Genomic DNA, 24963 nt, shown 5'->3' with positions numbered 1-24963 from the left:
ATGCCCGGAAAAGTGGCAGTGGTGCCAAGGTTGGGGGCTGGGGAGTCATGATCTATGATCCTAGACAAAGGTGGTAGTATGAGCAGACCATACTGATTTTTAAGGTTATTTTCTTTTCGTGTGGGGGGGGAGGAGGAGGGGATATATAATTTACACAGAGAAAAGAGCACAAATCATGAGGATACAATTTGATGGAAAAAAAAAAAATCCAAAACAGAGAATAGCATAGCTTTCTTAAAAGTTTCATGGACTGAAGCAGTGGTTCTCAATGTGTGGTCCCCAGACCAGCAATATGGGGATGGGGTCCAGGTGGTTCTGATGCACACTCGTGTTTGAGAACCACTGGAAACAAATACCTTTGGGCAAACTCCTAGCTAAGGGCAGGGCATGGTCACCGAGCATGAGCAGCTGAGCAAAAGCAAGCCTCTTCCTGGAGCCAAATTAAACTCAGATTCAGGAGAACAGGGCTTCCTTGGAGCCTCAGCTGGTAAAGAATCCACCTGTAATGTGGGAGACCTGGGTTTGATCTCTGAGTTGGGAAGATCCCCTGGAGAAGGGAAAGGTTACCCACTCCAGAATTCTGGCCTGGAGAATTCCATGGACTGTACAGTCCATGGGGTCGTAAAGAGTCAGACACAACTGAGCTACTTTCATTTTCATGCTTCAGGAGACTATTTCAGTGAGGACCTAGGAAACATCTCTTTTCTGTACTTAGGAAACAAACTGCTTCTCCAACAAAAGGAAAGAAATTAGGTAAATAATTAGCTACTATCAGTTTAGTGTGTTTATTAATACAGAGGTAAGTGTATGTTATTTGGATCACTGACCACAAGAGCCATACTATAAAATGACTATTATTATATAGTATAACAGTCTTTAACATTAAAGGCAGTAGAGTACATTTAAAGCATTGCATTAAATGTTGGTTATGAAAATGTGTACAAAACAGGGTTTCTCTCCCCTCAATTCTCTCAGAGAAATGGAGCCACTTTAGAGTCTTTATGAACTCTCATATTACAATATGCCTTTTTATTTACTTGTTTTGTATGGCAACCCACTCCAGTATTCTTGCCTGGACAGAGGAGCCTGGTGGGCCATAGTCCATGGGGTCGCAAAGAGTCAGATGTGACTGAGCGACTAAGCACACAAGTTAACTTCTACAACATTCTAATCTAAAACTCAAATGAAAAAACACTGCTTCTTAACGAAAGATATGCAGGGTTTAATGACCAGTCCCTCAACTGGATGCAGGTTGTGAAGTTGCTAGGTGATACCTGCATCTCTGGCAGAGTCCACGGCAGTGTTGTAAGCAGAAGAGTCAAAACTTTGGAGATTCTGTGACCAGTTGGTTAGGTTGCTAGCCATCGGGGCGGTTGCCTCCTGGACTTCCATTGTGGTCTTGTTAGCTTCCGCGGTGATCAGCTGGGACTGACCCAGGCGCTGCTGGGCATCACCTTCACACAGAGCACAAGGACATTTATTTTGCAAAGAAGTAGGGCCTTTGATGGGATCATGAATACTCATTTAATCACTGGGATGAAACAGACCTCAAATTTAGGCTTTTCAGTCAAACTGAGACCTTTATATGCATGTTAATCATGGTGTAAGTTAGGTGCATAAGAATACTGTAAACAGTATTGACAAATGAGATTGAAAGACTCTAAAGTCTCAATAAAATAATGTAGTTCATTTAAAACATTTCAAAATTAGAGGTAATTTTTTTTTAAAGAGTAGTATTACTTCAAGTTAGAGACCTGGTGAGAAAACTATACAAAATGTGTATGAGATACTAACTCATAAAATGTTTGCTTGAAATCCACTGTAAATATCACTTTCCTTCTGCCATAAAAATGATGCTCTAGTACAGACATAAATTGGTAAGAAAAGGTATTTTTGAATAAGAAAAGTAAGTTTCAAAAGAGATCTATAGTGCAATTTTTAAGTTATATATTTAAAATAAAAACAAGTTTACAACAAAACGTTTGTTTCCTAGATAATGAAATTATAACAGATTTCCCTTGTTTTTTCTCTTTTGTTATCCATATTTTCTAATTTTTCTACAATGGGCATGCATTAATTCTGTAAATAAAAACAATTAACAATCTCTCAGGTGAGGTTTAGCTTCTTCTTATTTTTTTTTTTTTTAACCAGAGAAACATTTAACTCAACCTCTCACGCTCTGAACTCGTGACGGTTGTGGCTTTGAATCCTGGGTCATCGTCTTTGTGTTGCTGTACCTTTCAGAGCAAGCTCCCCAGACTTGACAAGCCTTGGGGTTCACATCAGCCTAAAAGCAATACTTTCCCACATGAGATGATGTTTGTAAAATGCAGCCCAGGGCTTAGCATGTAGTAGCTCTGATGACGCCGATCAGATGGACCCATCTGGCCAGGGCTTTGGTGTCCGGTGGTACTGCTGCCGGATTTGCTCCGTGTAGTGAAACCCCACATCCAGCAGTAATGTGCTAACTTTCACTATGCTGGGAAAGGCACATCTGCTTCCCATCACATCTTTCTGAGATACCCCCATAGTTTCAGATTAGGCAACATGAGTGCTCTTGTTTCCCTCTCTGGCTAGGTGGTCTCTCTGCTTGCATTATAAGAAAGACATGCCATCTAACAGAGAGCAGCTGTTTATTGCTGGGGTCAGAGAAACCCAATAACCAAATTGGGGCTTATTTGTTAATGAAAAGGAATGTTCACAAGTAGGTTACCCAACAGTATAAACATCCTGATCTCATTCACACACACATACACACACACCCACACCCCCACACACACAAGACTGGAGGAAAATGCTCTTAAATTTAATTGTCATCCCTAGGTGATGTAGCTACAGCTTTTATTATCTTTCAGGACTTTTGTGTGTGTGTGTGTGTGTGTGTGTGTGTGTGTGAGATAAACGAAGTTTCTTTTGTCATCAGAAAGCAATACTATTTATAAAAAGATTAATAAGCAGGGAATCACCTACTCTTTCCTCAGAGGTTTCCCTTAATATTAGTGAACAAACAGAAGAGCTTACGTTTTGGTTGGGACCCTCACCTCTCTCTGCGGCCTGCAGTCTTTTCATGGCATCATTTAATCTGTCTCTGAGAGCACTCTTCCTTGCTAGGGCTCCTCCCACGCGCCTGCTGGTATCCACCACTGCCTCATCACTGCCTGTGGAGGAGAAGCCAAAAGAGTACAAGCAGGGCAAAGACTGGGGGGTGGGGTGGTGAAATCTCTGTTTCAACGAAAAAAATTCTGGTTTGTACCATGGAAATGAAGTGAAGTGAAAGTCGTTGTCATGTCCGACTCTTTGCGACTCCATGCACTATGTAGTCCATGGAATTCTCCAGGCTAGGATACTGGAGTGGGTCGAACTAGGGTCTCCTGCATTGCAGGGGGATTCTTTACCAACTGAGCTATCAGGGAAGCCCCTTGTACAATGCAGTCATCTGCAATATTCTGAATATGATATAAACATAGAACGCCAATTCTGGGAAGTGGTACTTCAGTTAAGAGGTAAAGGACTGCAGAAAACCTGTAACACTGCTTGGGAGTGATATAGGATGTCATAAAGTAACTCATAAAGGTATAGAGATAATGGCTAATTTTTTGATTGAAAAATATAGTACTGCTATGACTAATAACACCTAGATGCACAGCTGATTAAGAGCAGACTGGTTAGATAAGAATAGTTCTTTTTTCTTACTTGTTTTAATAAAATTTTAATTGATACACAACACGCATCTAGAAAATGGTACACATGGCTTGATGAATTTTCCCAAACTGAACGCCAAATATAACCAATACCCAGGGCAACAAAAAGAGCATGGTTAGCCCTTTAAGGTTTCCTGGGACCTCCATGCTTACCCGAACGTAGTCCTACCTCTGTTCCTTAGCTGTGTCTATTTTTAAGCTTTATTCAAAAGAAATGATCAGATCAGATCAGTTGCTCATTCGTGTCTGACTCTTTGCGACCCCATGAATCGCAGCACTCCAGGCCTCCCTGTCCATCACCAACTCCCGGAGTTCACTCAGACTCACATCCATCGAGTCAGTGATGCCATCCAGCCATCTCATCCTCTGTCGTCCCCTTCTCCTCCTGCCCCCAATCTCTCCCAGCATCAGAGTCTTTTCCAATGAGTCAACTCTTTGCATGAGGTGGCCAAAGTACTGGAGTTTCAGCTTTAGCATCATTCCTTCCAAAGAAATCCCAGGGCTGATCTGACAGAATATTATAATTTTTTATATCTTTTGTATCACTGTCTTAATTTCTGTACAGTTAAAAGTCTTGAGTAGTTTAAATCTTCCAACTGTTTTTTTGTTCTTTAAGACTGTGCTGGCTATTCTTGTCTACCCTATCCACGCTCATTTCCAAAGAAATTCTAGAAACATCCCATATGTGTATATACAGTTCTGGTACTTTAATTGCAATTATATTGAATCTACAGATATATTCTGGCAGTAACTCTTATTTTTACAAATTCAAATCTTCCACTTAATGTAAAGTAAAAGTGAAGTCGCTCAGTCGTGTCTGACTCTTTGCGACCCCATGGACCGTAACCTACCAGGCTCCACGGTCCATGGAATTTTCCAGGCAAGAATACTGGAGTGGGCTGCCATTTCCTTCTCCAGGGGATCTTCCCAACCCAGGGATCGAACCCAGGTCTCCTGCATTGCAGACAGACACTTTACCGTCTGAGCCACTAGGGAAGCCCACACTTAATGTAAGTTATTATATAAAAACTACATATATATATATATATAATACATTACACTCATAAATAAACAATTGCACTCCTTTCATATGCTAGCAAGGTAATGCTCAAAATCCTTCAAGCTAGGCTTCAACAGTACATGAACCAAGAACTTCTATATGTACAAGCCGGATTTAGAAAAGACAGAGGAACCAGAGATCAAATTGCCAACATCCACTGGATCACAGAGAAAGCAAGAGAGTTCCAGAAAAACATCTACTTCTGCTTCATTGACTATGCTAAAGCCTCTGACTATGTGGATCACAACAAACTGTGGAAAATTCTTCAAGAGATGGGAATACCAGACCACCTTACCTGCCACCTAACCTGTATGCAGGCCAAGAAGCAACAGTTAGAACCAGACAAGGAACAATGGACTGGTTCAAAATTGGAATAGGAGTACGTCAGGCTGTATACTGTCATCCTGCTTATTTAACTTATATGCAGAGTACCTCATGAGAAACGTTGGGCTGAATGAAGTACAAGCTGGAATCAAGATTGCTGGAAGAAATATTAATAACCTCAGATGTGCAGATGACACCATCCTTATGGCAGAAAGCCAAGAGAAACTAGAGAGCCACTTGATGAAGGCAAAAGAGGAGAGTGAAAAAGCTGGCTTAAAACTCAACAGTCAAAAAACTAAGATCATGGCATCCACTCCCATCGCTTCATGGCAAATAGATGGGGAAACAGTGGAAACAGTGACAGACTATTTTCTTGGGCTTCAAAATCACTGTGGATGGTGACTGCAGCCATCAAATTAAAAGATGTTTGCTCCTCGGAAGAAAAGCTATGACAAACCTAGACAACGTATTAAAAAAGAGAGACAGTTTGCTGACAAAGGTCCGTATAGTCAAAACTATGATTGTTGCGGTAGTCATTACGGATGTCAGAGTTGGACCATAAAGAAGGCTGAGTGCTGAAGAATTGATGCTTTCGAACTGTGATATTGGAGAAGACTCTTGAGAGTCCCTTGGATTGCAAGGAGCTCAAACCACTCAGATGATATCAGATCAGTTCAGTCGCTCAGTCATGTCTGACTCTTTACAACCCCATGAATCGCAGCACGCCAGGCCTCCCTGTCCATCACCAACTCCCAGAGTTCACTCAGACTCACGTCCATCGAGTCAGTGATGCCATCCAGCCATCTCATCCTCTGTCGTCCCCTTCTCCTCCTGCCCCCAATCCCTCCCAGCATCAGAGTCTTTTCCAATGAGTCAACTCTTTGCATGAGGTGGCCAAAGTACTGGACTTTCAGCTTTAGCATCATTCCTTCCAAAGAAATCCCAGGGCTGATCTCCTTCAGAATGGACTGGTTGGATCCCCTTGCAGTCCAAGGGACTCTCAAGAGTCTTCTCCAACACCACAGTTCAAAAGCATCAATTCTTCGGCGCTCAGCCTTCTTCACAGTCCAACTCTCACATCCATACATGACCACAGGAAAAACTATAGCCTTGACTAGACGAACCTTTGTTGGCAAAGTAATGTCTCTGCTTTTGAATATGCTATCTAGGTTGGTCATAACTTTCCTTCCAAGGAGTAAGCGTCTTTTAATTTCATGGCTGCAGTCACCATCTGCAGTGATTTTGGAGCCCAGAAAAATAAAGTCTGACACTGTTTCCACTGTTTCCCCATCTATTTCCCATGAAGTGGTGGGACCGGATGCCATGATCTTTGTTTTCTGAATGTTGAGCTTTAAACCAACTTTTTCACTCTCCACTTTCACTTTCATCAAGAGGCTTTTGAGTTCCTCTTCACTTTCTGCCATAAGGGTGGTGTCATCTGCATATCTGAGGTTATTGATATTTCTCTTGGCAATCTTGATTCCAGCTTGTGTTAGTCTAAGGGAAATCAACCCTGAATATTCATTAGAAGGACAGATGCTGAAGCTGAAGCGCCAATACTCTGGGCACCTGTTTCGAAGAGCTGACTCATTGGAAAAAACCCTGATGCTGGGAAAGATTGAAGGCAGAAGGAGAAGGAGACGACAGAGGACAAAATGGTTGTATGTCCTTACCGACTCAAAGGACATGAGTTTGAGCAAACTCTGGGAGATGATGAACAACAGGGAAACATGGCCTGCTGCAGTCCATGGGGTTGCAAAGAGTCAGACATAACTGAGCAACTGAACAAAAACATATATAAATAATACAGTTTATAGAGTTTTTAATATAATAAAAACTTTCATTTAATGGAAGTTTTTATTATATAAAAATGTATATGTATTTATATATATTAAATATATATAAATATAATACAGTTTTTATTTATTCTTCCTTAGATCTAAATTCTCCTTTTGATCTCTATTTATTTATTTCATCTTTTAATTTCTTCAGTAGTGTACCATAGTTTGATGTGTAAAGATCTTAGCATCTTTCATCAGATTTATTCCTAGGTATTTTGTTATGGCAAACAGTGTTATTTTAAAAGTTAATTTCTAATTGTTTTACCCAGAATTAAACTAGGTACTTACACAATGAATTGATAATGTGGGTCGTCCTTGTCTTATTTCCAATCCTAATGGGGAAGCTTTCAATATTTCAGTATGAATATATACTTGCTGAATATTATTTTATTCTTCCTTGTTAGATTATGGAAGTTTCCTTCTATTCCTAGTTTGCTATGAGTTTTTTTAAAACATGAGTGGGTACTGAATTTTGTTAAATGATCTTCCTGAAAGTAGTGAGATAAGCATATGAGTGGTCTCCTATGTCTGGTAAATGTGGTGAATTGCTACTAATGTTTTAAATGTTAAAATATTGAAATTCTGGAATAAACCTAACTTGATCATGTATTACCAATTTTATGTATGCTAGATTTGATTGGCCAATTTTTTGATAGGATTTTCACATCTTTGTTCCTGAGAGAATTTGGCTTATATTTTTCCTTGTTTATAATGTCCTTAGGATTTGATGTCTAAATTTTGTTGACTTCATGGAAAAACAGAGGATTTCCAATTTTTCTATTTTCTGGAAGAATTTATATACTAATGGAGTTATTTCTTCAAGTGTTTTGGAGAATTCACTAGTGAAGCCATTTGAGCCTTGAGATTTTCTTATGGGAGGGCTTAATTGCTGATTAGATTTATTATACATATGCACATACATACAGTTCTCCAGATTACATACATCAGATTTTCCATTCATTCTAGTACCTGTTTTGATTATAAGTCTTTTCTTGAAAAATTATTCTTGAAAATGTTCTTGTAGCATAGACCTTAATTGGGGCTCTCTTGGCACAAATCTAAACAAGTCACAATGTAAAATCTCGTCACCTAAACTGAAGGATCAACTTCCCAAGAATCGGTTCATGCTTTGTTTACTTCCAAAGCATCAAGAAATGTATGTTTCTTGACAGATAAGTAATTTCTTCACTTCCCATTCTTCTTTTCCTTCTCTCTAATGGGCTTACAGATATATACTCTCCCATGGTATACTGTCTCTTTTCAATTATACAGTATTGGTGTGCTTGGTTTTATTGTACAGTTATTTTTTCCCATACATGTGTATAACGGGTATGTATATATAGGTGATGCTTAGTTGATTCTGTCAATGTACTTTGTACCAAGTACAACATAACTAAAGTACAAGCGCTTCTTTCTTGTTTCCTCTGGTTAGTGTCAATAACTCCCCAGAATTCAAGGAGGGTCTTAAACATCTTTTGTAATTGCTTTGTGCCTTCTCTCTGTTTAGCTTCAACTTTTTCATATTGTGATACAGCAGTCTATTCACTCTTTCTTTTGGGTCTGTTACTGCAAAAAACACTGGTTGATACATTGAGGCTAAATATATTTAACTATATTTGGAGTCTGATAAAAATAGAAGAAAGAAAATCTATTTGGGGCTGGATGTTTAAAAGAAGAAATGCTTCATAAAATGTCTGTCCTATTTGGAACTTACTGTCTTACATAAACATTTTCCATTTTACAAATGAATTCAGTAGAAGATTTTAAAAAATAGTAGCTTCCTGAGTTTATTACAGACTGTTAACTATTTGACACAGATAATGAAGAAAAGGAAACCTGGTGAATTAAGATTACTGATCATTGGAACTCATTTGGAAATGAATTAACAGTAATCTGAAATTACAATATAACTCAAGAGATGAATATGATTCAATCTGAAAATGTGAATTTATATTACAAACACTCATATTTTCTAAAGCAAAGCAAGTTCTGAGCCACACAGTCCTAAGTCCCCATAGGTGTCTCTTTTGCAAATAAACATATGAAGGGATTTAACCAAACAAGATCATGAAATAGGCGACCAGATCTGCAAAATATTCAGAGACCAAACCAGAGAGACTAATCTGCACATAAAATATGCAACTTTGAAGAGATAGCATTATTAGAATAGAAAAACTGCTTTCACAAGGTTCAACAACTCAATAATGACAAGACTGAGAAAATACGTTGCAAATTATTAAGGAGACTAAAATACTTTGTCACTGCATCACAAAGACCCACATATTCTGGTCTTCACTACAAAAGCAATACACAGATATGACATTTATCCAAAAATATTTTACTATTGATATTCTAATTCTTTACTGTTAATATTCTAATTCTTTTCTAAAGAGCATGTGTAAGACTAGACTTGTATAATAAATTAATTAGAATGAAGAAACAGCATTTTTAATGCCTTTGTTCACCCAGAAAATAGTTGTTTTATGTAATTAAATAGTTAAAGAGTCTGCATATAAAAACAAGTGCATTTATTTTCTTTGGAAAAAAAAGAGAAAATGAACATTTAGACTTGGGATTAATTACTTTGATGAAATCATATGAAATCTTCAGTTTCAAACTTAGTCTTTGTTTTTAGGTGGCAGAAGTTAGCTAGATAATGGATTTCTGACCTCATTAGTCAATGCTCGAATATCCTTAGGAATGAGCTCATTGCCCCAGAGATAAGTAAGTTTTAGTAAAAATTTTCAGTTTGTTTTTAACAGTAAATAACAAGATTCAAGATTTCTGCTCTAAGTGACCCATTCCCTAGTCTTGACAATCTTTAAAAAAAACTGGTGTGGGAGGCTCATGGCTAAAATATTTACTTTTAATTCCACTAATGTTATTAACTATACCATTTGTATTTTGCTTGTTTCACAAGATTATTATTTCTTGTATTACCAAGTATATGACTGAGCTTTCAACGGAAATGATGACTAGACTTGAAGCAGTTGATCAAATGCATAGCTTGATATATGATCAATGATTGTAATAAGGCAATGGCAACCCACTCCAGTACTCTTGCCTGGAAAATCCCATGGATGGAGGAGCCTGGTAGGCTGCAGTCCATGGGGCTGCTAAGAGTTGGACACGACTGAGAGACTTCACTTTCACTTTTCACTTTCATGCACTGGAGAAGGAAATGGCAACCCACTCCAGTGTTCTTGCCTGGAGAATCCCAGGGACGGGGGAGCCTCGTGGTTTCTGTCTATGGGGTCGAGCAGAGTCTGACACGACTGAAGCGACTTAGCAGTAGCAGCAGCAGCAACAAGATTCAAAGCTAACCAGAATCATTTCACTTTTGTTTTTCCTTCCCTCTCCCAATGTTCGACCTGTTTGATTTAGCAGATGCAGGCCTCAGCCTTTGGAAGTGCTTCTTTCCATGTGGTCATTAGGGTTGTCCTCAATGCAGCAACTGGGTAGAATACAAACTACAAAAAAGTGCAAAAAAACCAGAGGGCTCTGCGGTACCCTGTCCTCCTGACTCAGTGCTGACCCATCTCTTCATGGTAAACTTTGAATATTTATTTTCATTTCCTTATTTGGCAGCACCAGGTCTTTGTTGCAGCATTCAGGATCTTTTAGTTGTGGCATGTGGGATCCAGTTCCCAGGCCAGGGATCAAACCCGCCTCCCTTCCCCCAGCACTGGGGTCAGAGTCTTAGCCACTGGACCACCAGAGAAGACCTTCAAGGTAAAGTTTTAAAGGGCTTCTGAATTCTTCAAGAAAGGTTACATTATGTGTGATATAATTTTAGGGTGAAGCATATTTTATGGTAATAACTCCCTGAAAATTGGTATTTATAGCAAGTTTCTACTAATTAGTCTTTTTGATTAGCAAGAATATCCACTATATGTTTCCATGTAATTTTACTACATGGAAATTTTTTAAAACCACAATTTATTTTAAAATATCTAACAGCTGCTTTTTTAATACCTTGACTATGAGCAGGAACTATTAAGGCAATATTGAAATGAAACAGAATTTCTTCTTTCTATTTCTAGAATTTTGTAACCTCTGTTTACACGCAGAAACACTGTGTGGAAGGAGGGAAGCAGCTACAAATCAGAAGGCAGACAGGAAAGTGAAGATATTTACTAGAATCTGCCCTTGCTTGCAGCTCTCTGGCTTGATTGAGGAGGTTCTCGCTCTCATCTTTATGGTAAATGATCTGTGTATCAATCCCACTCACAGCCTACAAAGGAATCGGAGAGAGAAAGTAGGAATGACAGCAAAAGAAATCAAGTTTTCATCATTCTAGGATTTAAATGGTTTACACTTTATCTGCTAAACAGCAAACAAAATTCATACAGCTTCATTTCATAGTTCGAAATTAAGGTCAAATGTAAACATGAAAAAATAATATCTTTGATATTTACAAGATAAATGGTTTTTGAAGAAAATTCAGTGAACTCAGAACAGTGCCTGGCCAAGGCCCCACCAAAGAAAGTGCCTGTTACAAAGAAGCTGTTAAATAAACAATGTTTTTGAGTTGAGGAAATCTGAATATATGCATAAAGTATCTTCTCTAGTGCCGTGCTGCAGTCCACAGCGTCACAGAGTCGGACACGACTGAGCAACTGAACAACAACAATCTTCTGTATCAGCAGGAACTAGTCTTCGATATTTTCTATTCAGGGACTTAGGTTTAAAAAAGCTTATGTTAAAGGAACTGGCATTCACTGACTGGAGTATGACACATCTCGAAGAACCTGTACTACTGAAGCATTCATAACATAAATAAAATGATCTTTTCTCAGTTCTGCTACTCTTTCTGCCATCTGAATGACATTGGAAGCTCAAGAGATGACATTAGGAAACAAAGTCATAAGCCAGGAAAAGGCAACATATTGATATAAAAATGAATGTTAAAATAAGGGAATACTCACATCATAAATTCGATCAGTGATGTTCAAAGCCTGTTCTGCTGTTTCATTGGCTTCACTAACGTAATTGGCAATATTCTCATAGACATTTGAAGCATCCAAAGCCTTCTGTACCAGTCCATTCATATCTGAACTGTGCAAATTCCTGTTAATGAACAAACCTGGCATTATTGCCTCTTTTTACCTCCTTGGGAAATAGGGCCATTTTTAGAGTCTGATTAGAATACTTCCAGGACTATAGGCACTTCCTTTTTGTTTTTTTAAAGTTACCTGGCTGGGCAGTGCTCACCCACACGCCCCCTCCTCACCCCTCCACTGCCCCCCACCCCACCTCCTGGCCTTTCCTAGGGGCACATCGTCTTCCCATTCCTCTGCTTTTAGTTCTTTCAAGACTTCACCTTGTTTTGGCTCCTTGGCAACTGCCTGCCTGGCAGCAGCCTCAGGGAAAGGAAATGCTGATTTTAAAACAGCATCTGCACCTCTTCAAGCAAGAGCTTGTTTATGTGGTGGCGTCAGGCAGAGGAATGAACCTACATTCATCCCCACCTACTGCTTACCCGAATCAGCACTGTTATTCCCTCCCTGTCAAAGAAAGTAAGGCTCTCAGAGAGGGTGCATAACCTCAGCATGGTGTTATTAATAAATATTAGCTGGTTTCACTCTATTTATTCAATCTTATCTCTTTCTTTTATATAACGGATCACATATTTCTTGAAGAAGGGTTATAATATGTATTGAGCATCACATGCAGATACTGGGTCAGCCCCATTCCATATACTATATCTCTACATCTTCCCACACCTGTGAAGTTGACATTGTTATTCCTTTCCCATAAAAGTTGCTGAGGCTCTGAGGAAGGGTGCACAACTTGCCCAAGGCAAACATGGTTAAGGTCTGTCTCATTCCTGAGGCCTAGCTGCTCCCCTTAAGTGCACAGCCCCACCTCACAATCACCCTGATCCTTACACCACTTTCTCTGCCTTTGTCTCCTCTGACTCCTGTAAGGTTCTGCTAATATTTACTGGTACCCATCATGCACTGGGGGGCTTCAGCTGGTAAAGAATCTGCCTACAATGCAGGAGACCCTGGTTCAATTCCTGGGTCAGGAAGTTCCCTTGGAGAAGGGATAGGCTACCCACTCCAGTATTCCTGGGCTTCCCTGGTGGCTCAGATGGTAAAGAATCTACCTGCAAAGAGGGAGACCTGGGCTCAATTCTTGGGTTGGGAAGATCTCCTGGAGGATGACTTGGCAACCCACTGCAGTATACTTGCCTGGAGAATCCTCATGGACAGGGGAGCCTGGAGGGCTACAGTCCATGGGGTCATAAGAATAGGACAGGACTGAGCGACTAAGCACAGCACAGCACATCATGCACTAGACACCCTCATGCAGAGGCTGATAACAATATGCGCCTCAAAGGATTGAAGTGAGGTCCAACAGGCATAAAATATGTTTAGTGCTTGGCACCGTGCCTGGCATCTAGCGAATCTCAGGGCTTATTATTATACTTAAACTACTTCCTAAATGGAAATTTCAAACTGTATGGGTATCCACACAGTAATTCATATTACTGACAAACTCTTCTTCTTCCTCTATACTATGAACGCCACCCTCACTTCCGCAGCCCATCCTAAACCCTCTGTCTTAAGTTTATTCAGTCTTAAACCCACCAGTTCCATCCTTTCCCCCCCAACTCTGGATACGGATGACTAGTATCACTTTATTCATCAGTAACTTCTCAGAAGAGTCACTGTGATGGGATCTACACGACACTACAGATCCTACACTGGCTCCTCTCTTCACACCACCTGGACCTACTGAGCTCAGCTAATCGTTTCTCAGCCTCCTTCATGCAGTTTCAGTCTCTGCGCACTGGCTTAGGCTCAGAGAGACTTCCTCTGTATTTCCTTGGCAACTCTATTCTCTTTTGTCCAAGTTCACCATCACTCTGGCTCCTCTACAATAGGGCTGATATCTATTAGGCACACTAAGGGCCCACAAAGATGTTTTCACGTTAATTTTTTTTTTTTAATCAGAAGAAGAAAAGTGAGGATAACAGTAATTCTTACATTAGCTTTTATACCAAGGTAGTTATGACATATAATTAAATTTTTTTTTACAGCCCATGAAAATTATAATGCAGCCCTGCTCTGCAAAGGTAATTCTGATCCAAATGTTTGCTACTTATATCTCCCTATAACTCCCTGTTCAGAAATGGAAAAGAGAGTAAAATCTGAGAAGGTTTTAAAAGAAATGGATAAAAGGTATAAAATGTTACCAATATTTTAAATACTTAAAAATTGTGTTGGCTAGAGTTGGTGAGCAGATATACCTAAGAATTTGAAACAAAAAGCCTTTCTTTGTTTTCATTACTAGGCACAAAAAGGGTACTATAATAATATACAAAATAAAAAATGTTCTTTTGAAATGGAAGCTTCTTGATGAATTGTATGTATTTCTATTTGAGACAAAATATGCAAATCTACTGGGTATACCAGATAGATGTTGAAGAATATTCACATTCTGAAGGGAGAACATCTATAAATTTGGATGTTTTAATATATGTAGAAATATGCTAAACATAAAAAGGAGACTTAAGGTGATTGATATTTATGATTATGTTTCATGTACAGCTTGGGGTTACTTCCTTAGAAGTTCTAGCTAGAACTCTGTTTGCTGCTGGGTGACATTTAGAGGTTTGTGTTGGTATCCCATTCAATGAGCTGTTAGTGGCTCAGTGGTGTCTGACTCTTTTTAACCCCATGAACTATGGCCTGCCAGGCTTCTCTGTCCATGGAATTTCCTAGGCAAGAATACTGGACTGGGTTGCCTGTCCCTTCTTCAGGGGTTCTTCCCAACCCAGGGACTGAATCCAGGTCTCCTGCATTGCTGGCAGATTCTTTACCATTTGAGCCACCGGGGAACTCCCAAACAGCTGTAGTTACTAAATGACAAAAGAACGACGAAGACAGCCATAAAATTAATTTCAAAAACAATAACCTACCAATACAGTTATTACCAAAGATAGCATTTTCTCCAAGTTCCATTTGACTGGCTTGATAAAAAACCCATTTCCTGGGAACATGACACTGAGCTGTATACAACACCATCTCACACACCAAGATTTTACCCATGATCTATCCATCCCCACTCCAAACCTGCCCTCTCTTCTTGGGAGACTTGGAAGGATATTTGAAAATTTTGGCAATCAGAAAAAAAGCTGATTTAGTTTTGAACAGAAATGAACACTGGTTCTTATTTAATTCATGACCTTTACCAATCCTTGTTTCTAATTGCCAGATTTGCAATCTTTCTTTTCAATGATCTCGTTATTTACCTATTTTTTTCAGGATCATGAATTAAACTCCAATCTTTTAGTACATTTAAATTAACATTAAATGAGTGCTTATGACTCTCTTCTAGATACTTTGAGGAAAACCATCAACCAATGCTCTCTTAACAGGTGTTGAAATAAAATAGTTCCGGCTAGGCACTGTGGAGCAGCTAGAGGATTTGACACAAGTCCCTTATATTATTGACTTCCTACCAGCTTTACTTAAGACATCTGGGTATGAAAAGCTCATGCTGTCTCTGAAATGACGGCAGAATTAGACCTTGCAGAGGGATCTGATTTACCTGATAATATTTTGTGGAGCAGTTATATCCCTAACTAAAACGTGTTAGGTTATCCTATTACTTGTGGAACAGAGCTACCCCGCTACAACACAGATCTCTAATCTGACAGATTTTTTAAAACTGAAAAACTGTCTCCCCAGAGCAATTTCAGAAAAAACAACTTGTTCTCAAACTGGCCAACCAACAAACAGACAAACAAACACACAAACCCAACCCTAAAAACAAACTATTAACACAGTATCCCAGCAACCCTGTCATGTGAAAGTGAACAAAAATAAGTTACTCAGTCTGGAGATATCTGCATTCTTACAACCAGGGTGTTACCTGCTCAACTCATCAGCCTCTTGCTGAAGGTTCCGTGCATGGTCAACAGCTTCCTGAACTAAATCATGACTGAGGTTGCTCAGGTTGGATAGTTTTCTTTGAAGTTCATTTTTGGCTCCATCTATTTCGGCATAAATCCCTGATGCATTCTAAAGAAAATATTGAAAAAAAATTGAATTTAGAGGGATTTAAAATATTTTTCCTAGGGAGCACCAAAGATAATCTCTATTCCTCCTTACTGTGAAGTTCAGCTTCAGGCCAGATCCAGAAGAGTCTAAAAGGCTATGTGTGCATGTTTAGTCGATTTAATTGTGTCCAACTCTTTGTGACCCTATGGACTGTAGTCCACGAGGCTCCTCTGTGCATGGGAGTCTCCAGGCAAGAATACTGGAGTGGGTTGCCATGCCCTCCTTCAGGGTATCTTCCTCACCCAAGGATCAAACCTGCGTTGTGTGCACTGCAGGTGGATTCTTTACAGCTTAGCCACCAGGAAGTCTAAAAGACTATATACATAGATATTTACCTATTTGCATCTTCAACTCCTCTACTGATTCAGACATGCTCTGCCATCTCTCATCTAAAAAGAAAACTAAGTAGAAACGCCCCACTGTCCTCACTTCTCCCTAATTTTAATCCTTTCATAGCAAAATAGAACCCCTCTGCAAATAAAGTGTTTATACATGCTATCTCTATTTCATCAGTTTAAAATTCACACTTTTGACTTATTCCAGTCTGGTTTTTACCCCACTGCTCCACCAACACAGAAATTTACTTACTGATTTCTGAGCTACTAAGTCTCATGGTTATCATTCAGTTCTCATCTTATTTGACCTCTCACCTGCACTTCCTGTGCTGACTACTCTGACTGACACTCACCTTGACATGTGACCTCTCTTAATTTTCAGTTCAACTGTGGACCTATGATTTTGGCTAAAGATCACACATAGGATGCTGCTATAAACCTATTACTTCCAGCCTTGGCTGGGCCCTCAACGCTGAAAAGAAATTTGCTCTCCTGGTCATTGAACACAGTGATTCTAAACACTGTCACTGTTCCAAAGCCAATATGAATTCCTGCCCTCACCTCTATCTGATTCTCAGCAGGTCACTTAATTTTCTTTTTTATCTAGAAGACATAAGCCAGCTGTTAGTGAGGAGCACTTTTTTCGAGCTCCTGATGTGATGCTACATCTCTATGAAGGGAGCTCAGTTAGTGACCTTTGCACCTTTTCCTTATTTTGCTCTGAGAGGAGAAGTGGTTTACTTAATTGGTAAATTTGGGGGTATAACTATATAGACTCTGCTCAACTCCAGACTGCTGCCTCCAGGGAGCAAGCTGCCGGCAGAAAGCTGAGTTTTCCTGTGCTCCTCCATACAGTGCAAGCTGCCCGGGGCACCACCATGAACCTTGTGGTGTTGGCAATTTCAGTGGGCAGACCTGCTAATGCTGGTACTGAGTATCAGCCACCCCACTTGGCTAAGAGATCTTTTAAAAAGCCACACCTCAATTAGCTGAAATAAAGGGGATATTCTTGATCTTCATATTTACTATTTTTCAACTTTTTTAGAACTTAGGTCCTGAAGGTGGGTAGCATTTACTGATAGTTCTCCTCAGAGACTCCAACACTGACGACAACCAGTAATTTCTCCAAATGGGCTGAGTACAGTAGACAGTGGGGGGCTGGAAGGTGGAAATGGCAACTATATAGAACTCTTGAGATGTTTTGTTGTGAAGCAGAGTAATGGTGCAGAGATCAGAGAGGATGTGAAAGTTTTTTTTTAATTTTAAAAGATATCAGATACTAGATGTTTCTACGTTTCTATGTTGGCAGTAGTGATTCAGTAGAGTAAGAACTGGGCAAAACAGAAAAGAGAGGCCACAAGTTGATGGACTGAAACCCAGCAACCCTACTGTTGAGCAGTGGAAGTGTGGGATTTAGAACACAGGTTGGGGGGCTGAACTCTGATAGGAAAAGGGACTCTTCACTAATTAGAACAGAAAGGAAGGGAGAAGTAGGATACACATGCAAGCAGACTGGTAGATGTGGGGAGCGAAAATGAAGGGAGTTCTCTTCTCATTGTTCCCATTTTTAATGAAGCATGAAGCAAGTTCACCAGCCAGACTGATAGACGGGAGGTAGGTTTCCCACCAGTCATACTGGCTTCTCTGGAGTGGCCACGATGCTGAGGGTACTTGGGTTTACTGGTTTATGAGATTAGAATTCTCAGGTGAGTATAACAGAGGAAGAAGTATGTATGGAAGTAAAGGGTGTTTGCAAAGAATGATTATACTGATAATTTGAGCTGCTCGTGCTGAAGTTCACAGGGTCACAAAGAGACGGACACAATTGAGCGACTGAACTGAAGGAAGGAAGACTATGAAAGGAGTAGCACGAATGAGATGGAGGAGGTTTTGGAGTGGCTAGAGAGTTTCTGGGGTGTACACTCTACAGTAAGGGCGATAACAGATGGTGCTTAGGGTGCTCAGTTGTGCCTGACTCTTTGCAACCCCAATGAACTGCAGTCTGCCAGGCTCCCCTGTCTATGGAATTTTCCAGGCAAGAATAGTGGAATGGGTTGCCATTTCCTTCTCCAAGCTTAGGGAGAGAGGTGCTTGATACTGGGATTTGGAAGAGGTACTCTTATTGATGATAAGACCTGGGTCTGGTCATACGAGGGATTACAGAGGTGGATGGGGAGGAAGAGCTTATCGGACAGGAGAAGTTGAAGGAACCGGAGGTCTGAGAGCTGGTAGACTCATTCATGTGGGTTTTGATGTCACTGGGGAACTAGATGGGAGTAGGGACAGAAAGGAAGCTAAAACTGTCAAAGAATAGGATGGATCAGATGACTTTAAGATAATATCCTTTTGAAGGTAATAAAAATAAGCCGAGAGTACTTCAGCGATAGTTTGGTTCACTGCATTTATTGTAAAATTTCTACTTTAAAAAAATGTGGCTTTCATTGATTTTGAATCCCAGCTTTATTAAACATACAACTTATGCATAAAGAGTGGGTAGGATGCATCTACATTTGCACTTTCAACAGAACTTTCTGTGACTGGCTGTGCTGCCCAAAATGGCAGCCACCAACCACATGTGGGGCTACTGAGCACGTGAAACGTGGCTAACGTGACAGGAATTTTTTAAAAGTATTTACTTTTGGCTTCCTTGCTGCAAGAGGGATTTCTCTGGTTGCAAGGCGGGCACTTCTCCTGGGGGTGGCTTCTTCGGTTGCAGAGCACAGGCTCTAGGGTGAGCAGGCTTACAGCAGTAGTTGCGGCATGAAGGCTCAGAGCAATCGTGGCGCTTGGGCTAAGTTGCTCTGCGGCACGTGGAATCTTCCTGGATTAGGGATTGAACCTCTGTCCTCTGCATTAGCAGGCGGATTCTTAATCACTGGACCACCAGGGAAGTCCTAAATTTTATTTTGTTTTGAGTAATTTAAAATTTAAGTAGCCATATGTGGCTAGTGGCAACTGAACAATGAAAGAAACTGAAAAATGCAGTCACCTGATCTTAGTTTAACAATGCCACCTAACTTGATAGAATGGAGTCGATTGCTCCTCTGTGACACTGAGCTAACGTTCTAACCTACTATGAATATTAACCTGAAAAAGTCACATGTGTCCTTACCTTTATTATGCTATCAAGTTCTGACAGGGTCAGTCGTGGCATCATCAGTGAGTTGGAAGACGTCCTCAGAGATGCGTTCACCCCTTCCGTCTGTTCCCTTACTCTCTCATGCTGTTTCTGCAGGAGGAAAAGCAAGGGAGAGAGAAATAGACAGTCACTTTAGATAAGGAAGGCATTAGGGAGAGTGCTGTCAGCCTGCTGTCACTGCACTCAGACAGATCCTATCTCAGACCCACCAATGAGTCGGTGTGCCACGCTGGGGAATTCCACCCAGCCCAGGCTCAGCTTTCTCATTTATAAAATGGAGACAATGAAAGTAAGCTCCTCAGGAGCCTTGAAGAACTTAGTTATGATTATTACTTACAGTGCCACCACATCAAAGAGAACTGACACTCCAAAGAGGGCCCCTGCTTCTTTCTCCATAAATGTGAAGTGGGGCCAAGGTTACGGGACTGAACACAGGCTCCGTATTTGCAGTCACTGAAAAGTGACCTAATTCCAGAAAGCATTTATCATGTGCTAACTTTGGGCCAGGCACAAATACCTCATCTGGACAGGAATAAAATATATACGAAAGAATCTTAAAGTCCTTTCAGAAATTTAAAGTGACCCTAATATCAAAGCATAAAATTCTGATCTCGCTTCTTTCTACTCTTTATGTTAGATGTTCAGGTGTTTTGAAGAGGTAAATTGCCCAAGTGTGGATATAGTTTGTCCCTCTTTTTAAAAAAATATTTAAAATTTTTATTTATTTATTTTTGGTGGTGCTAGGTCTTCATTGCTGCGCGGGCTTTTCTCTAGTTGCAGCAAGTGGGGTCAACTCTCTAGTGTGGCGCACAGGCTTCTCATTGAGGGGTCTTCTCTTGTGGAGCACACGGGCTTCAGTGGTTGTGGCACATGGGCTCAGTAGTTGCAGCTCTTGGGCTCTAGAGCACAGGCTCAGTAGCTGTAGCACACAGGCTTAGCTGCTCTGCAGCATGTGGGATCTTCCTGGACCAGGGATAGAACCCGTATCTCTTGCATTGACAGATTCTTTACCACTGAGCTACGAGGGGAGCTCTTTCTTCCTTTTTTTCCTTTTCAAAATTTTTAAAATTGAAGTATAGTTGATTTACAGTGCTGTGCTACCTCTGCTGTACAGCAAAGTGACTCAGTTACACACACATATGCATTGCTTTTTAATGTTCTTTTTCCATTATGTTTTATCATAGGATATTGAATATAGTTCCCCATGCTATACATTAGAACTTGTTGTCTATCCATTCTAAACACAATAGTTTGTATCTACCAACCCGAAACTCTCAGTTCATCCCTCTCCCTTGCCTCACCCCTCCTTGGCAACCAGAAGTCTCTTCTCCCTGTCTACACGTTTGTTGCTGTTTTGGAGATAGGTTCATTTGGGCCATATTTCGATTCCACATATAAGTGATATCAGATGGGATTTGTCTTTCTCTTTCTGACTTACTTCACTTGGTGTGATAATTTCTAGTTGCATTCATGTTGCTGCAAATGGCATTATTTGGTTCTTTTTTTATGGCTGCTACTGCTACTGCTAAGTCACTTCAGTCGTGTCCGACTCTTAGCGACCCCATGGACTGCAGCCTACCAGGCTCCCCCGTCCTCGGGAGTTTCCAGGCAAGAACACTGGAGTGGGTTGCCATTTCCTTCTCCAATGCATGAAAGTGAAAAGTGAAAGTGAATTCGCTCAGTCATATCCGACTCTTAGCGACCCCATGGACTGCAGCCTACCAGGCTCCTCCATCCATGGGATTTTCCAGGCAAGAGTACTGGAGTGGGGTGCCATTGCCTTCTCCGTTTTATGGCTGAGTAGTATTCTATTGCAGAAAGAAACAGCAACCCACTCCAGTAATTTTGCCTGGAAAATTCCATGGATGGAGGAGCCTGGTAGGCTACAGTCCATGGTGTCACAGAGTCAGACACTACTGAGCACACACACAGTAATCCACTGTATGTATATTCCACATCTTCTTCATCCATTCATCTGTCAATGACATTTTGTTTTTTTCCATATTTTCCCTATTGTGAATAGTGTTGCTACAAATACTGGGGTGCACGCATCTTTTTGAATTGTGATTTTCTCCAGGTATATGCCAAGGAGTGGGACTGCTGAGTCATATAGTAGTTCTACTGCCAGTTTTTTAAGGCATCTTCATATTGCTTTCCATAGTGGCTGCACTACTTTTTATTTCCACCAACACTGTGGGAGGGTTCCCTTTTCTCCACACCTTCTCCAGCATTTGTTATTTGTAAACTTTTAAATAATGTCCATTCTGACCATTGTGAACTGACAGCTCATCGCAGTTTTTATTTGCATTTCTCTACTAATTAGTGGTGTAGAGTATCTTTTTCATGTGCCTCTTGGCCTTCTGTATTTCTTCTTTGGAGAAATTTCCATTTTTCCATTGGGCTGTTCCAAGTGTGGATATGTTTTCTGATGAACACTTTCATTTACACTTGCCACTCTGGAGTTTTACAGTCAGGGATGCTGTGATTCTGAAGAGACACTGTGGCACTTCAGAGATTGAAAGGAACACAGAGTGAAACTTTAGGAGGGGAAAAAGTAAAAGCCTCATTTTGTAATCTGAGTAAAAAGTGAGCTCAAGTTACTTTAGAAATGGTAAATTTAAATTGGAATTGAAATTTTTGTTATGGTACGATATCACAGAATTCATTACAAAAGCCTACACTTGAATGACATATTTTAAAACTTTTAAAGTTCATTTTAATGTCCTGTCTCACTCCCTGGACTCTCTTTTCTAATTTAGTGGAAAAGAAGAATGAAACCCATTTTCTCCACATACCTTGCTACAGGGGAAGACATAGGTCTGGCGACAGAAAAGCATCTCATTTGAACATCCTCTTAAAGTAAGAACTTAAAAAAAAATCAATATCCCTTCAAAATCCATCAAGCTTAATTCAGTATGACTATCTGGGGTTAACCATTCTTGTCTTCACAAGGACAGGTAGTTATATAGCTCTGCACAAAAGCAATATTTTAAAGTATGTAAGGAAGAAGGGTGAAAAAGATTGGTATTATCTAGATCTCTCAGAGCAGTTTTCCCGTTACAGAATCTGAGATATGATCCCTTCTGGAAGCTCGTCTATCTGAGCTGCCTTGTGGGAACACAGCTAACACCCTGAAGTAACAACCAAGCTTCAAAACCATGTGCAAACAGCACTGCCTGGTGAGCTCATCGGTAGTAGCTGGAAATGATGTGCTTCAAGTTAAAGGGTTTCTGTCACTCGCCAGACATAGAATTAGACAGAAATGAAGAAAATTAGCTTTGAAACAAAGGTATTCTCACAGAGAGATGGACAATTTGAACAGAAGAAAATTTAGAAACTAATAATTAGTGAAAAATGACATAATTAGCATTTTTCAGCATGCTTCAGTATCCACTTCACATATGCAAAAAATAAAAGTCTCCTCATACTTAAAAAAGAGACAGAGAAAGTCTTAGGAAGGTGGAACTTTGGTTATCAGAGTCCCTAAATAGACAGAATCTCATATTCATCTGATACAGATTTTTATTATTCTGTTATCCTTTCACATTGGGAGTAGGAAGACAAAATAAATAATGTAATCACTAGTTGTGTGGCTATTATTTGCACACAACAAAATGATCAAACTTTGTGGTTATTTTTGGTTTTGTATAAGGATTGCAATTTTGGTGTTATTTTTTTTTAAGCCATACTGTAGTTCTTACAGTGAAATGTGATAGTAAAACACTTATGGTGAATGGGGGAGACATCCACTAGCAGATGATCACAATACAGAACCAAGAATGGAGGGGAGTGGAGGAGGCTATTTTAGTTGAGAAATAACAAAGGCCCACACTGGAGAAGTCGTAGAGGAAGGGAAAAGATGGAAGATAGTTAAAAATACTCCAAAGGTAAAATGGGCCAGATCCTGTGGTTGACGAGACGTGAGGGTGGGAAAAATTCAAGGATAAGGATGAGTCCCAGTAACTTTCTTAAATTCTGCTTAAAGAATTTATTTTGTGTTACACTCATAATTTTGTTGTGCCAGATAATCATGGTTTTGTTTTTAAACAAAAATGCTATCCTGACCATTATTATACTAAAACATATTGGCTAAGAGATTGCTTCAGTGGTGCAAAATGGCAATAATAAGTACAACTCACTTTTATTTAGGAAATTTGATGATGACTTACTGAAAGGTAGCGATGACTGAAAATCAGTTTGGAGAACCTAATTTAAGTTGGGTTTGCTGATAACATAATTGAAGTAATGAGCTTGCTCATAGCTGCTTCCTATTTCTGACACTGCTTTTAGAGGCACATGTCTTCCTATCAGAAAATGACCATTCACAGTGATGGTGTGAGTGCATGTATTGCTCAGGGTAGAAGTGTGAGCACCACCAGTTCTAAATCTGGAGGTGTGGGCATGCACAAATCCTGGCCCCGTAAGGTGACCGCTTTGGCAAGCTCTGGCCAAGCCCGGGAAATCTTTTCACCTCTTTGTAAGACCTTAGCTTGAATTAGACTCCCTACCTCTGCAGCTGCTGATCAGTCAGGCTGTGAGATTTGCTAATCAGGCCCTTCCAAAATCACACATATCCTTAACACGGTTCTGGGTTGCTTTGAGATTTTTAGTACTCTCGGTATAAAAGAAGTTATACACAGGAATTATGCCTTGTTTTCTCAGTTGCAAACGAGAGAAATACATCCAACACAGGCGGACAGAAGCACGAAGAACAACTGCATTCTTCTTAACGCACAAGGTAAACAACTGCACCAGTTTCAACTTGATTTTAGTTGTGCACACTTATATCAGCAAATGACAGTGGCAAAAAATGTGCAGATAATTTTAAAAATAAAGATTTAAATGTACCAATATTTTAAAAACTGTTTACCAACTGTCTCTTCTTAGGATAACGTCGTGTTGTATTAATATATGCCCCAAATGCATTTACATTTAGTGTCCACCGTACCTCGTGGTCCCGCTGCCTGGCTGCTGTGGCTCTGTTCATGTCTTCAGCATCCCTGACATGGTTAAGGGCCTGGTCGAGTGATTCCTGGAGGTCTGACAGCTTGGCGTTATAGTCGTCCAGCTGCTCCAGGACCACAGGAAACAGAGAGCGAGTGTCATTGTACTGCCTCTGCCAGCTCTCAGCCTGGCTCAGCACTGGGGAGAAAGGCACACAGAAACTCAGTCTGGGCTCCTCCCTTCTCTTCCCATCCCAGCCCACAGAAGCAAAGATGCAAATTTGGCAGGTGACGTCTTTAGCAATAGCGATTAAAGCTGTTGGTCACAAAAATGGCCCCATTATTTGAAGTTTTAAATACTATTTTGTAGAATTTGGACCATTCTAGACCACCATCAGCTAAAAAGGGAGTTGATTAGTTTTCCTGTCAAGATGATGCTTTATGTGGAAATGATGTCATTCAACTAGGTTTATTATTACACAGATTATTAATAGCTTTACCATACAAACGAAACTTGGATATACTACAGTTTTACTGTTAGAGATA

The 24963-nt window shown here is 40.1% G+C and overlaps 1 protein-coding gene across 3 annotated transcripts in view; it reads right to left on the bottom strand.

Moving 5' to 3' along the window:
- Nucleotides 1-24963, bottom strand: part of LAMA4 (laminin subunit alpha 4) — a 148097-nt gene that overhangs the window by 36793 nt on the left and 86341 nt on the right. For all 3 annotated transcript variants that reach the window (XM_027551173.1, XM_027551174.1, XM_027551172.1), the window contains 7 exons: nucleotides 24423-24616; nucleotides 19448-19564; nucleotides 15813-15961; nucleotides 11855-11996; nucleotides 11064-11160; nucleotides 3042-3158; nucleotides 1275-1454 (listed from right to left, as the gene is read on the bottom strand). In XM_027551173.1, coding sequence (XP_027406974.1) covers nucleotides 1275-1454; nucleotides 3042-3158; nucleotides 11064-11160; nucleotides 11855-11996; nucleotides 15813-15961; nucleotides 19448-19564; nucleotides 24423-24616 — 996 coding nt within the window. The remainder of the gene's footprint in view (nucleotides 1-1274; nucleotides 1455-3041; nucleotides 3159-11063; nucleotides 11161-11854; nucleotides 11997-15812; nucleotides 15962-19447; nucleotides 19565-24422; nucleotides 24617-24963) is intronic.

This window comes from Bos indicus x Bos taurus, chromosome 9 (genome assembly GCF_003369695.1).
Source record: "Bos indicus x Bos taurus breed Angus x Brahman F1 hybrid chromosome 9, Bos_hybrid_MaternalHap_v2.0, whole genome shotgun sequence".
Classification (NCBI taxonomy): domain Eukaryota; kingdom Metazoa; phylum Chordata; class Mammalia; order Artiodactyla; family Bovidae; genus Bos; species Bos indicus x Bos taurus.
Note: the sequence above shows the minus strand (reverse complement) of the source record. Positions and strands in the feature narration are given on the sequence as shown.